The 15,023-nt window shown below is 39.2% G+C and overlaps 1 protein-coding gene across 10 annotated transcripts in view; it reads left to right on the plus strand.

Moving 5' to 3' along the window:
* Positions 1-15,023, plus strand: part of ESR1 (estrogen receptor 1) — a 380,558-nt gene that overhangs the window by 135,935 nt on the left and 229,600 nt on the right. For 9 of the 10 annotated variants that reach the window (XM_034669311.1, XM_034669310.1, XM_034669319.1 and 6 more), the window contains one exon: positions 1,824-2,020. In XM_034669311.1, coding sequence (XP_034525202.1) covers positions 1,824-2,020 — 197 coding nt within the window. The remainder of the gene's footprint in view (positions 1-1,823; positions 2,021-15,023) is intronic. The other variant, XM_034669318.1, reaches the window with a different exon arrangement.

Below are 15,023 nucleotides of genomic sequence, written 5' to 3' on the forward strand. Positions count from 1 at the left end.
AGCAGAGGAGCCTGATGTGGGGCTCGATCCCATAATGCCGGGATCACGCCCTGAGCCGAAGGCAGACGCTTAACCGCTGTGCCACCCAGGCGCCCCTTTATTATTTTGTTAAAGATTATATTTATTTGAGAGAGAGAGAGAGAGAGAGAGAATCGGTAGGGGGAGGGGCAAAGTGAAAAGCAGACTCCATGCTGAGTGAGGAGCCTGACAGTGGGGCTGGATCCCAGGCTCCTGAGGTTATGACCTGAGCCTAAGTCAGAGGCTGAGCCACCCAGGTGTCCCAGGTTTTTTGTTTTTTTTTTTTTTTTTTTTTTTGGTATCTTATAGGAGCCTTCGCTCCATCTATCCTTCCAATATCTTTCAACTTTTCTTTTTTTTCCCTATATACTCTAGAACATTCCATGAGTTCATTTAAATATATTATTGAGTGCCAGCTAAGTACAAGGCACCGTGCTGGGCTCCGACCATACACCCTTGATTCTCTTCCACTGCTTTTGTTCAGTTGCGCATGCCTAGCAAATCCTGGATTGATCTGAGTTATGATCTGATTCCTGTTTAAATGAGAGATGCAAACTTCATCTCATCTGCTCCTTTTCTTAGCTCTTTTCCCTCTGTCTTCTTCAAGGTGTCTTTGTTGAGGCTGTTCCTTCTACCCGTGTCTTTAATCCCAACTGCTGTACTTGCCTTGACTTTTTCTGTTTTGCCCTTTTCTGTATCCCCAACTCTTCCCTCTCGAATGTCCATTCCCTTCAGTCTAGATGGGGCTTAGCTTCCATTCTGAAAGTCCTTTTTTTTTTTTTTTTTATCTTTATATTCTTTAGCGACCACCCCACCCCATCTCTTTCTCTGCCCATTCTCCAGTTCTCGAAGGAATGGCCTTCACTCACTTTCATTTCATTTCATCTTACTCCATTCTCTTTTCTGCCCACTGGCTTTTGACTTATGCTTGTACACCTCTATCAAAACTCCTTGCTAAGGGTCCTCTTTGTCAAATCCTACTTCATTTCATCAGTCCTTGCTTTATTAGACTTCTCTGCTCCATTTGGCACTGTCAATCCCTCTTTCTTCTGAAAGCTTTCTACTTTTTACTTCTCCATTTCCTTGGTTCTTCCAGAACTTACTGTTAATTCTCAGGTTTCGTTCTGGGATATGCTTCCTGTATGAACTTTTAAAGGTTGGAGTAATTGTTTCTGTTTCTCTGCCCTTATTGTACGTGCTCTTCCAGAGGAGTATTGAGTATTGAACGGCACCCTGAAGTTATAGTCAAGTTATAAAAACTGATCTCGAGGGTTACATGGTAACAATCACATAAAAATTTGAATTGTTATCTTTCTATACATGTTCTGTGTTGTTCGTCAGTTCATTTGAGTTTCAAATGCCCCAACTGCTTTATACCTTGTCTCTATTTCCTAAAGATTCTTAGTGTGTCTAGAATTGGAATGAGCGTTGGTCTCTAATGGTTCTACATTAATTGTGAATCCCTGAAAAAAAAAAGAATAAATCTGTTAAAAATCATTTAATTTCATTTTGTCATTTTCTAGATAATATATTCTGGTGTAGGCAGTCCGTTTCTTAAGCAAGTTTGCAATAAACAATTTCCCCTCAAGGTTAATATAATAGGCAAACACCTTTTGCTATAACAGCCGGCAAGAGGTAATGAAAGATTAGCTTACATTATGATTCATTATTTCAAAATGTCAGAATAAAGTGGATCTGCTGCATCCCCCAAGCCTCTTATTCTTTAGAAGAGCTTACATGTTTTGCTTTTCTAATGTTAATAGATTCACTGTTTTTATTTTCTCCTTTTTTTTTTTTTTTTCCAGGCCAAATTCAGACAATCGGCGCCAGGGTGGCAGAGAGAGATTGGCCAGTACCAGTGACAAAGGAAGCATGGCCATGGAATCTGCCAAGGAGACCCGCTACTGTGCAGTGTGCAATGACTATGCCTCAGGCTACCATTATGGAGTCTGGTCCTGTGAAGGCTGTAAGGCTTTCTTCAAGAGAAGTATTCAAGGTAATAGTGTGTTGAAAACAACTTATTCCATTATTGGGGCACCTGGGTAGTGCAGTCGTTAGGCGTCTGCCTTCGGCTCAGGGCGTGATCTGGCGTTCCCGGATGAGTCCCACATCGGGCTCCTCCGCTGGGAGCCTGCTTCTTCCCCTCCCACTCCCCTGCTGTGTTCCCTCTCTCGCTGGCTGTCTCTCGGTCACATAAATAAATAAAATCTTTAAAAAAAAAAAAAAAGAAAACAACTTATTCCATTTTTAATCCTGAGGGGAAACAACTGAAGAAGGAAAGCATATGAGCAGTCTTTTGTAGAAGAAAGCAGTAATACCTGGTAGGTTTACTAGCGTGTCTGGTAGAAACATGGAGGGAAAAAAGTTCTCAGGAGAAAGAGTTGACAAAGACCAGGGCAGTTGTGGGTGAGTAATTTTGCTTCCTCCGTTGGCAAGATCCAGGCAGTCTTGAGCAACTCTACAGGAAGGGGACTTTAACAGCTGGGTCTTGAGAGGTCTGTGCCCTGATTAGGGGATGGCAGGTGAATATTCATGTATTGCAGGCAACTAGGCTTATATGATACAGTGTTGTCTATACATATTACCTTTCCACCTTGGGTGTGTCCGGATATGTATTCTGTTCTGATCTTTGCTTCAGAGTATCAGTTCTTTGCACCAATTCTAACTTATTCTTCTCTTGCTCTTCCTCCATCTCTTTGTTGTCTCAGTGGATGATATGACTTTTTGCTAAAGTGAGAAGACACAGTAGCTGGTGACCTGTAATAGGGGACATGTTATCATTATAAGTGGTTAGTAAGTATTTACTTGTAACATTTCATTCACCTGTGTGCCTTGATCCTCTTTTGTATTGGCTTACTAAGTGCAGCTTCTCCCTTCTACTACCAGCTCCAATTTATTTGCACTCCAAGAATGTCTATATTGTTGCATTTTAGAGGATGCCCTGGGGGAAAACATCAGTCATATCTACTACCTTAAATATCTATGCTAAAGATCCCATAGCAGTCTGACAGGAGTTTAGGTTAGCTGAATTTACTTTGTCTTGGTCCATTTTATTAATTAATTAATTAATTAATTTATTTGTCTTGGTCCATTTTAAAAGGAGTTTTTGACAGTTATTACTTTCAACATCTTTTAGAAATCTGTAAGATTTGCACTTTTTTGTTGGATTTTTAAATAAAATTAATGACATTCTCTGATAGTAAATTTTTCTTTATATACATATACGTACACACACAAAGAAATAGAGATATAAATAAATATACACATGGATGTGTATATATACACATATATGTGTTAAAGCAACTGTCTGAATTTAGAAAAATGATATTTCTATTTGGTTTAAGTTGGCATAAGCCCTGAAAGGTCTTTCAACAACCATCTTTATTTGTGGTATTACTTTTTATTTGCTTTTGTGTATTGTAAAATAGCATTATTTTCACTGAACATTTAATCTGGTGTTGACAAATCATCTGACAGAGGTAGATTTAGTGAACAGGTTCAGCTACAAACTTGCACAAGTCACTTATCTGAGACTGAGTGTTCTCATCTGTAAAAATGATTGAGAGCAGCACTCAGGAGCATTTTTTTTTGGGAAAAGATCAGTAATAACTATTTTAGGCTTTGCAGTCTTTGTTGCAACTACTCAACCCTGACATTGTGGCCCTTAAGGAGCCATAGACAATATATAAGTAAGTGGGTGTGTGCCAATAAAACTTTATATACAAAAACAGACGAAAACTAACCAGAAATGACCTGTGAGCCATAATTTGCTGACCCCTGATTTAATGTATAAGGGAATAGATTGTTTCTAAAACTAAAGTTGACAATTCATGTTTATTAAAAACTTACTCTGTAGCTATGCAAGATGTTCTGAGAGAAATCAAAATATGTGTAAGATATAATCTGTAATCCCACAAAATTGGAATTTATTTGGGAAATTTATTGGGGAGGCAAAGGTACTTGTTCTTGTGATACAATTAGAGAGTAAGTCAGGATAGATAAAGTGCTATTATATGATAAACATAAGGAAAATAATAGATGAATATAAGAAAATAAATATTTTCAGTTATAAAAGTCAAATTACTAAGATTAAAGATAGAAAGGACCTTTCTTCAAGGAATAATACCAATATTCTCACAAATTATTTTCATTCTATGTGTTCAGGATTGAAGAATGTACTATGTAACTTCACATCAGACTGAGTATTGTCTCTGAGTGTTAAGCCATTACACCAAAAAAACACAGGGGAAAAAAAAAGAAAAATGCACTTAAAAAAATAGTGAAGGAAATGTGAGCTAATAAAAATAAATATTTTATTGCTATGGCATTATCTCAAGTTCAAATATTTAGAAAATTTCTGCTTACTCTTTGATGGTTAAAATGTATATATCTTATCTCCATCTTGTGTATACCGACTAAAGAGCAGGATTTCAGTGTAGTATAAATTATTTTATGTAAAATTTTACTATTATATAAATTGCATAAAACTGCAATTTTTGCCTGGCTTCAGAAACTTCTTATCATGGTATGAAGTCACTTAAATAAAGCTTATTAAATGAGGTGAATATTGAGCCCACAGTTTTGGAAGAAGCGTAGAAATGAGGCAGAAATATTAACTTTTAGAGATAGGGAGGGATCTTAAAAATGATTTGGTTTGAGATACAATTATACGAAAGACATGGTCCTCATTCTCATAGACCTTAAAAGGTGATGGGAGAGTTGCACAAATAAACTGGCAACTAAATGGCAGTGTGACAAGTGCCAAGATGAGGATGAGTGAAGGGTCTTACATGGGAGTCCAGACTGAGTGAAGTTGAGAGTTGAGTCAGGCTCTGAGAAGCTTTCCTGATTTAAAATTAAGTCTGGAGGATGAGCCAAATGAGCAGAATGAAGGAGGAGGGGATGGATGTTCATAGGAATGAGCATATGAGCAAAGACCAGGGGGTAAAAGGGAGTTTGGGGAGTCCTGTGAAGAGAAATTAACAAACTTAATTGACCATTAGATCAAACAAAGACATTCTTGGCCATGTATTTATTCTTAGATTATGTAAAAATAAAATAATTTATTTCTTTTTTACTTGAATGGCATTTCTATGTATTTGGCTTGTTTGTGCATATAAAAAGGAAATAGTGGTTTCTTGTCCCATTTTCTCATCATAGTCTTGATAACATGCAACTAAAAAGTTTTACTGAACTTCTTTGGCTCTTTATAAGTCACACTGACCCTCAAACCTATTTAAGGACAGTGAAGGGTCTGACATGCAGGTAGCAACTTCTGAAGATGCCGTAGCTGTCCCTGCTTTTCTTGTTATTTAAGAAGAGAGCTAGGAATGAGTATCCATCAGATTACTCTAGTGCTCTAAGTGTTTTAGTTGAAGAGGTAAAGTGTTTGATTTGAAAGCATACAAATTTTCATCCACTACTTAGTGTATAAACTTGATTACTCAAGAAATTGAGTAATGGCCTTCAGTTGAACATACTCTTTTTTTTTTTTTTTTTTAAAGCAAAGTCAAGGATGCTGTTTAAGGGAGGGGTAAAATGGGATAGTACATGGACTTGTTAATCATTGCAGATGGAGAAGCAGTGTTTCTTAAGATGTTTTGTAGGCAGAGACCTTGGATGAGTTATATAAGCAGATTTGATGATTGGCTCAATAGCCAGGTACCATCTTTGAGTATTATTCCAAGGAAACAAAGACTCCACTGAGCTCCCTGCTTCTCTGACATTATTATTTCAAATGGTCATGAGGTACAGTGGAGTCCCAAGCCTATCTGTATACCACTAGCTATGCTCCCACTTCATGTTATCTCTGTCAGATGTACAAAGAAGATAGTTAACATTAGATCAAACAGACATGGCCCAGGCAGGTGTTGACTTCAAGGTTAGCTAAGACCAGAAGGACATCAGTGTGGTATCACAGTGGAGTCTGGTTATGGTTCCAGGCAGTGAGGCGTTAGGTCCAACAAGGGTAACTGACAGGCTTTGTCCATTAGGCCTTGGAAAGCATCAGGGGTGGGGTGGTGGGATGAGACATTCCAGCACCCTGGATAGCTCCCCAACAGTGGCTGAGGGTAAGCAGAGCCTGACTTTCTGAAGAACCTTGGCCCATTTAGCTGGCTCCATCCACTTTGTAGAGGTGTATTAAGAGAGAACTTAGGCCTTTTGTGCTTAGGAACTCACCCTTGTTCTTCCAAGATGAATTAGTATGTACATTTAGTTTCACATTTCTAGTCATCTTCTGGCTTGACATATGTACCCATACCTGGAAAAGGCCAGTGGATGGGGGAGAAGTGGTGGCTGTTCTCTCATTATCTATCTATTTTATCTCTGGAATCCTTTCAGAGATGTGGCTCACAGTTGAGGTCTTGACAATACATGCACAGAAAAGTACAAAATTTTGATCTCCATAGTCCACACTTGCTCCTCTACGATCTATAGTCTCCATGCAACAGCAGGAGAAATCCGTTAAATATGGTCTTTCATATGGTCTTTCCTTTAAAACTCACACTGCACTTCAAGTCCAGCTTCCCTCCTGTGGCTTATAATACTTTACAGTCTCTTAGTCCTTCTTATTTCTCCCCCATTCTTTATAATCCAGCCACACTGGCCTTCTTTCTCTTCCTCTAACACACCAACCATGTTCCTTCCTCAGGACCTCAGCACATTTTTCCCTTTGCTTGCAACACCCACTTCTTTACTCAGCTGGCTTCTTGTCATTGAGATCTCTGCCCAAAATCATTTTCTCAGAGAAAAAGATCATGTCATGTCATGATCATGTCAGTATCCTCAGAGAAGTCTTCCATGATTACCTTACCTAAAGTAACCCTACAAATGTTTGCCCCGAGTTTTGTTTTGTTTTTTCTTTCCTACTCCATTACCCTTATTTTTCTTTAAGGCCCTTAAACCTTTACCGAAATTCTCTTATTTATTCATTTGGGTGATGACTGTCTGTCTGTACCAGGTGCTGCTTCCCCATATTCCTGCCTGAACTTGGATGTAAATTCAGGAAAGCTGATTTCAGGTCTGGTCTGCCCTGTTGGTTACTGTTGCTGCAGTGCGTCTAGTAGTATTAGGCACATCTCTGTTAAATAGATTATGACAAGAAGTCAAAAGAATGGTGGATAAGACCTGCTAGAGGACCTCAGAAAAGGAAGATATTTCATTGGGTAAGGCTGGCAGGAGAAGCATTAATGCAAGTGGTATATTTGACATAGGCCTAGAAAGGAATGAAGGATTTTCATAGGCAGCAAGCAGTTTGGGAAATAAGTCCAGAAGTGTGAAATAGCATAAACCAAGAAAAGCTCAGGGAAAACTGGGTGAATAAGCCTTGAGAGAACAGGGGGATCATTGTCCTCTCTCTGCCTCTTTACGTTTCCTCTTTGGCTTTTTAAAAGTAGGCATTCCCCACCATCTATAGTCTCTTTTCCTTTCATTTCCCCATCCTTTTCTCCATCTGGTGTCCTAGGTCTCTTGCGTATCTGTTTATGGGTTGAATTGTGCTTCCCCAGAAGCGACGTTGAAGTCCTAACCCCCAGTACCTCGTTATTTCCAAGTAAGTCACTGTAGATATAATTAGTTGAAGTCATATTGGGGTAGGGTGGACCCTTGATCCAATAGGACTAGTGTTCTTATAAGAAGGGCATTTGGATACAGAGACTGAGAGGAGAATGCCATAAGACCACAGAGAGAGAGAGAGAGATTGGAGTGATGCATCTACACGCCAAAGAACACCAAAGATTGCTGGCAAAAACGAGAAGCTAGAAAGAGGCAAGGAAGTCGTTTCTGCTGACAACTTGATTTCAGACTTTAGTATTGTGAGACAATACTTTATGTTGTGTTAAGTTACTCATTTGTGGTACTTTGTCATGGAAGCCCTAGGGAAACAATATTTAAGACCTAAAGTGTCACAACTATGCGGATATCTCCCATATTGAGCTCCTGCCTCAACCTGGCTTCTTAGTGACTCCCATGTGTCTTCATCTGACACTAGCTGCTCCTCCTGGTGAATACTGTTGATATCTGTTCCCTCAGGCACCCACCCTGAAAACCTTAGGGTCAGCTGTCTTCATCTTCTCACCCCTGACGTTTCCCATCAGAACTGTTGTGTAGCTCTGTTGAGACACTTCTTTAACGTGCATTCATCCGATTCTCACTAACTTTCTCTGGGATCGTTGCAATAACCCAATGTTTCCTATTGCCTTCTTCACTTAAACCATTTGCTTCATTTGGTTTGCCTTCTTCTAAGCCATTCTGCACACTGCCAGTCTACTAATGCTCTTAAGGCAAATCCCTAATCATGTCAGTACCTTGTACAGAACACTTTAATGACTTCCATGGCCCAGGGAAGAATTCTTAGACCACTATTCAAGGATCTCCAAGTCACTGTTTGTACTTTTGAAGTAAATTTTTTATACTGGGCTACTTGTTGTTACTCATATATGAACATTCTATTTCTTTGCTGGGAATTACTTTCCAAACTTACCTGTAAAATCTCTTCCGATTCTAGTCAAAAGTTACTGTCATCAAACCTTTTTCGACATTAATGCAGCAGTTCTTTCTGTCCTGTGGCCCACTATGTCTGGGACTGCAAGTGTCTGTGTAGACAGTTAGATGGGTCTTTCCCTTACTGAATGTGAGCACCTCCCAGATCAAGGCTTCATATTGTAGGCATCACTCAGTGAATAAACGAAAGTATGAGGGGAAGGTTAGGATCAGTTTGTGGGCCTCAGGCAACACAAAACCATTACATTTTTTCAGTCATGGGAGAGATAGAACACATTTTAATTAAGACTAACATAATATAATAAAAAATATTATAAAAAACAAAAACAAAAACAAAACAAAACAAAAAGATTAACCTGCCAGAGATATATAGGAGAGACTACAGAGGGAGAGAGTGGAAGCATGAAGACTACGTTGGCTGGTATTCCAGTAGTTTAGACAGGCTAAAAATCTGGACTTTTGGGTATTTGTGAAATGAGGAAAAAAGGGAACAGACTGAAGGATATTATAATGAAAGAATCTAGGTTGTTTTAAGGTGATTCAGTATGGGAAGTCTGGGAGGGAAGGAAGGTAAGAGGTTCACACACAGAGGGAAAATAATGATGTTATCAACTGAGCTGAGAAAAAGCAAGAGAAAGGCTAATCAGAGAGGGGTTGTGGTAAGTTCAATTCCAGATACCGAGTTTGACATGATAGCTGGCTGTCGGGACAGAATTATCTAGAAGCTACAGAAAAGAGAGTCAGCATTCTGCAAACAATCCAGGGGTGGGGATTTGAATCGATTCCCTCAATTAATATTAAAGAAACTTGGTGAAAAGAATGGTTAACTACTTCCTAAAGGTTGCCCATTATTAATAGCAGAGAAGTAATTCCAGAAACTTCCTCTTGATTCTCATAATAATGTATTATGAGTTCCCTGCACCTTACCAAAACCTTGTAAGAAACACTCTCATTATTAAAAGTGTATGTTTGAGGCCCTTCTAAAGAGGAAAATCACAAATTAGCCCAACGGGCCGAATGCTGCTCTCCAGGAGCTTACAATTTAAAAGAGAACATGCTGGTTCCATCACATAGAGCTGTACAAATAGTAAACAGCAGGAACAAATAGAAGCATTTTTATGACTTTCAAATAAAAAACGGGATGGTTTTTTTTTTCCAAATTATTTATACTGTGGGAGTCCACAGGCATCTTTTCTGACCCAGAGCTTGCCTAATCCTTCCATTATTTCTACTTCTAATTTTTTTTTTTTTAAAGATTTTATTTTTTTGACGGAGAGAGAGCACAAGCAGCGGGGAGGGCAGGCAGAGGGAGAGGGAGAAGCAGGTTCCCTGCTGAGGACCCCATCACGACCTGAGCAGAAGGCAGACGCTTAACTGACTAAGCCACCCAGGCGCCTCTCTACTTCTAATGTTTACTGTCCGTGTTGTAGTCACGTGCATGTTGTGCAACAGAGAAATAAGACCAGTGAAGCTGAAGGGAAGAAGAGTTTTGCTGTGTACACATATGAGTATCATGTAATTTTCAAATGAAAGCATTTGTAGTGAAACTTTTTGAAAGAAAGGCCTTACCCCCACGTAGAGGTAAATTTGCTAGATGTTTGGCTCCTGGTTCTCATCAGACAAAAAAGAAAGGCACAGCCCTGAAATTCAAGACCTGAAAACTTCCTTCCATGTAAGAATGTCCCTCTCCTTACCAATTTTCAGTGCTCGTTACTCTAATGCTATAGAATGAAATTGGATGTGTGCGTCCATGCACATGGATGCATGCTTTGGAAAAAGGGCTCAGAAAAGCAAAATCGTAGTCTTTTTACCTATGAAATGATAGTGGCTCTTCCTTTTTTCGCTTTGGCCAGGTAATCTTTATCTTGGAGATAATTAAGACAAAATGAATCTGACAAATAAAATCAGTATAGAACCCCTATTTCTTGGCAGCTCTTGTGGACACAGCTGAAGCTTTCAGAGGTCTTTAAAAACCATGGCAACAAATGCCTTTGAAGGGTAAGCAAAGGTTCCAAATGTTTTTAATCGCTGGTGTTTTTTATGCTACCACTTCAAGCATTCTTCTCCATTTTTTGTTCATCTGATTGAAATTAAATTTCCAATTTCCCTACTAAGTGGTTCTATCCTGGTGATGGCATTGACTATTTCCATTAAAGTGGTGGAGTTTGTGCCCATATACAGTGGTTAAGCATATCAACAATTCCATTAGAAAGCCCTATTTCGCACAAAATTTTGAACAAAATTATAGATAGCCTTTAACAGGCACATTTTCAAAGGGCATCTACTAGCCCTCACAATTATGTGCTGACTTTGTTCTTACAAAACCTACCAGTGGTGGCCCACGGCCCAGTATTGCCCAAATTTCTCTTTCCTTCATAGAAAGCTGCTGTCAACACCTTTAAAACTCTATATCTTTTTAAAGAGAATGGTCTGTTTTTCTGATACTCATTTTTCTGATACTCATTCAGAGAAAAATATGCTTTGAGATGTACACTGCTCATTTCTGAACTATCTGATATACTTTACTATTTCAGATATATATATATTATACTATAGCTTGCTTGCCTGGCTTTTTGCCTGAAAAATAACATTCAAGAAAAATCTACCTTATAGATATATCATCTGCTTTGTAAAACGTTGCTTGCTATTATGTTAATTCTCGGCTCATGTGCAAGTTATAGAGCAGACTTGATATTTTTAAAGGAGAGAAGTACTTGAGAGAGAATGTAGTGGGGAGAGTGTTCTTATTATTTCCACCCCCCCTTCCATCTTCCTTTAGCTGCAATAAAAAGAGATTTTATTTTTTCAGCTGCTAAGACATGAAGGAGAAAAGGCGAAAACAGCTTAGTTATTATTAATTATTAACTGTAATATATCTCTGCAATAGGTCCTGTTCTATTTTCTTTGTGAGAGAGAGTATGGATTTAAAATTTTATCCAAACGAACAGCATTTTTATCTGATTTGTTGACAGTTTCAGAATCATGTATCATGTCTAAGAAGTACAGAGTGAATGGGTGGCTAGATTACACTTATAAATATGAATTTTTTTGGTGATTGAAATCTAAGCACAATGGCTTAAAATAATGGCTGCCCCACTTTAGTATATTTCATTAAGTGACACGTACAATATTTTCCTTATACACCAGGGAAGAGAAATTACTCTTCTTAACAATAATCAGATTTCATGATCATTTTGTTCCTTTGACACTTCAGAGTTATTCAGAAGGGAATTCATTGGAACATTGTATTAAGAGTGCATTTACCAATACTGTTAACGAGGGCCTCATACTCACCATAGAGATGGTTTTCTTCTTCTTTTTTTTTTTTGATTCCAAGCTTGCTGATTACTCCAAGGACCCCCTTCCCGCTGCACGAGTGCCTGCAGACCAGCGCTATCTTTTCCTCTACCTCATGCACAACCCCTTGCACTGGCTTCCGTGCTTATCAAGTTAATTTGCTCCATGTCTTCACCAAACCCTTGTGGGGTTTGTGTTTTCCTCACCTGTGTTATTGGGTACATACCATTCTTTCCCCTTCTCACCACCCAACCTGACTTCTAAGGAAGATGGTCTCTCTTTTACGAGACTCAGTCGTTGGTTTTCCTTATTGTCCTCTTCCTAGCACATATGTATACACCCATAGACCTCCCTGCTCGAGTTCCTCTCAAACGCAAAAATATATAACTCGGAGTCCCTGAAATCCACTGAAGGATTCAGCTTGTGCACAGAGGGAAAGGTTGTAATAATACCTATTACACCACAGAAGAGTTAAACTCTGCAACTGCAGGAGATGTTGCAAAGCAGTATACAGGGACAGAAGGGTCTTTCAGATGGTGATGTTATGAGTTGAGAGGAGGAAGCAGGCACAGTGCCCTGGAGTAAACTTGAAGACATCGTGGAGGAGATGGTGCTTCAACCGGTGCCTATCCCGAGGACCAGGCAGAGAATTCCTCTTCATTCTAAGTGCCCCATGATTTGTCGTTGTGACTACATCCTCCCTTCTGCATGTTTCGATGCTGTGGAGTGTTCTATAATATTTTAGAAGAGTGCAGGTTTTTAAGAACCAGGAATTTTAAAAACACCCCGTGTGTCTATCTGTACTGCTATTATTAGCGGTAAGTCTATTATGTATCCAGAGGTTGATAATACTTTATTCATTTCCAGGATGTGAGTAATGGTTTATCGCAACTTATTTTTGAAGTTTGACATGAGTGATGTTAATAAAAATGCAAAGATGTTCTTCTATAGTAATATAGAATGCAGCTATTCTGGGGGTAGATATATGTGATAGTCGATGTGGAAGAAAACAGTTGGTCCCAAGCTAAGATATATTTAGGGGGCTCAGCTTAGATTTCATAATTTGTGTTTGCAACTTTCTTGATATTTTTCCTGGTGTTAGCTTTATGAAATATTTATGAAGGGATGTTTTTAAAAATGGCCAGAGACTTTTGCTTTCAAGAATTGACATAAACTTTGCCATAACATGAACCATTAGTAGGTGATAAACTTAGATTCATCCTTTAATTTTTAAAAGCATGGAAGTGGGAGCCTGGGTGGCTCAGTCGTTAAGCATCTGCCTTTGGCTCAGGGCGTGATCCCAGGGTCCTGGAATCAAGCCCCACATCAGGCTCCTCCGCTGGGAGCCTGCTTCTTCCTCTCCCACTCCCCCTGCCTGTGTTCCCTCTCTCGCTGGCCATCTCTCCCTCTGTCAAATAAATAAATAAAATCTTAAAAAAAAAAAGCATGAAATTAAACCTGATCTTGGAGAAGGAAGACAATGGTTTGGTTAGTTTTCATCAGTTGTATACAGGGTATTTGAAGGGGTTCATTTCCCCTCTCTCCATTCTCTCTGTAATACTTGATCTTAAGGTTGGCACTATGGATACGATGGTGTAAATGTATGAGATGACAGAAGTCTATGAATATAGATCCCAGAAATGGGTTTTTTCCATTCTGTTGCCTGTTTTGGCAGTATTCCTTCCTGAATTCTTGTGAATCCAAGCGAGGGGCAGGAGAAACAAAGTGTGTGCTGGCTTGGCTTTGGGGCTCGGGGACCCTTCTGCTTTTTCCTGCTTTTGTTCTCACATCTGATTACTGAACCAATGAAGGGCATCAGAGTCACAATCCCTGATTTTGGGTCCGTTTTTCCTAGAAATACAAATACTGTTAAGAGCCTTGTGGACCATTTATTGCTCATAAAAATGCTTCTTAGTTTTTCTGAATACAAGACAGGAGGAAGAGCTTGAGTGAAAGGTTTCTTGTAAACACTTTCTGGTGTGTGTGCGCGTGCGTGCATGTTCACATGCACACACACATAGGTACATATGTGTGCATATTTGTGTACTGTATAGAGGGAAAAGAATATGTACGCACTTTGGACATATGTACTACAGAATATTGACAGTGAGTATCTCTGAGTGATAGGATTATGGCTAAATTGTATTTTTTTGCTTATGTACATTCTAATCTTCCTACAATAAGCATTTTTTACTTGTATAAGAAAAACATTATTTTAAAAAGCCATGTTGCAAATGATTAACTGATTTCGCACTAGTGTTTTCCTTACTCTTTCCTAAGTAGAGAAAGATTATTATGTGTCTAGCAAGTCTTCATACTTTATTTTCAAAATGTCTTTATTCTTTGTTTGCAAGAGGCCAAGTTTGCCCTGAAGTGCAGCTTTCATTTTATTTATTCGTGAACCCAAGTGGAATTACATCAGGTGGACATTAGGTAGCTGAGGCCCACAAAATATTATTTCTTTTGAGTTGTTGAGAAGCTATAACGAAGAGAAAGAAAGGCCTTGTGTTTAACGATACCACCAGAAATCTAGGTCATTAGAGCAGCTGGCTTGACCAGCAAGGATGAAATATTATCGTCATGCAGCCAAACAATGATTGTTTACTCTAACCATACATCCCGGGCAGCAGGAGCCAGCATGGGAGGGGCTGGGCCTTACCAGTTTGTTGATTGCAGTTGCATGGTGACAGAACTGAAACCTTGCAGAAACAAGGATTGCAATCCTGATGCCGGGACGTAGGGGCTCTTAACTTCCTTCTCATGTTTCTCAAGTCCTACTATCTTCAGAAGTCTTCTTTATAATCCTGGAGGATGCCTTCAGAGTCTTAAAATTTAGTCATTCAAGAGGTGTAGGATTAGTAAGAATTTTTTCCCCTTTGATTTGGATATGGCAATATAGCCATTGAAATTCATGAAGTTCTGGGTTGGGATGTGGCTTTCATCACTGGTGTCCTAGCCTTTTGCCTAAGGCACCAGACTAAGTATGCATTAGACTGGCATTTGCATGACCTTTCAAGAATCAGGAACACTTTAAAAGGGGATGCAATTTGGGGACCTGCACGTGACAGTGGTTGTACTGTTCCTCAGCGTCCCCTAATTGAGTAAGCACATTCTGACAACAAGCTTTCATGAAGGGAGTGGTGCTTTCCAGTGCATTTGCATCTCATGTTTGCCATAAAGCCCACACTCATCTGAAAGCACTGCAT

This window comes from Ailuropoda melanoleuca, chromosome 10 (genome assembly GCF_002007445.2).
Source record: "Ailuropoda melanoleuca isolate Jingjing chromosome 10, ASM200744v2, whole genome shotgun sequence".
Classification (NCBI taxonomy): domain Eukaryota; kingdom Metazoa; phylum Chordata; class Mammalia; order Carnivora; family Ursidae; genus Ailuropoda; species Ailuropoda melanoleuca.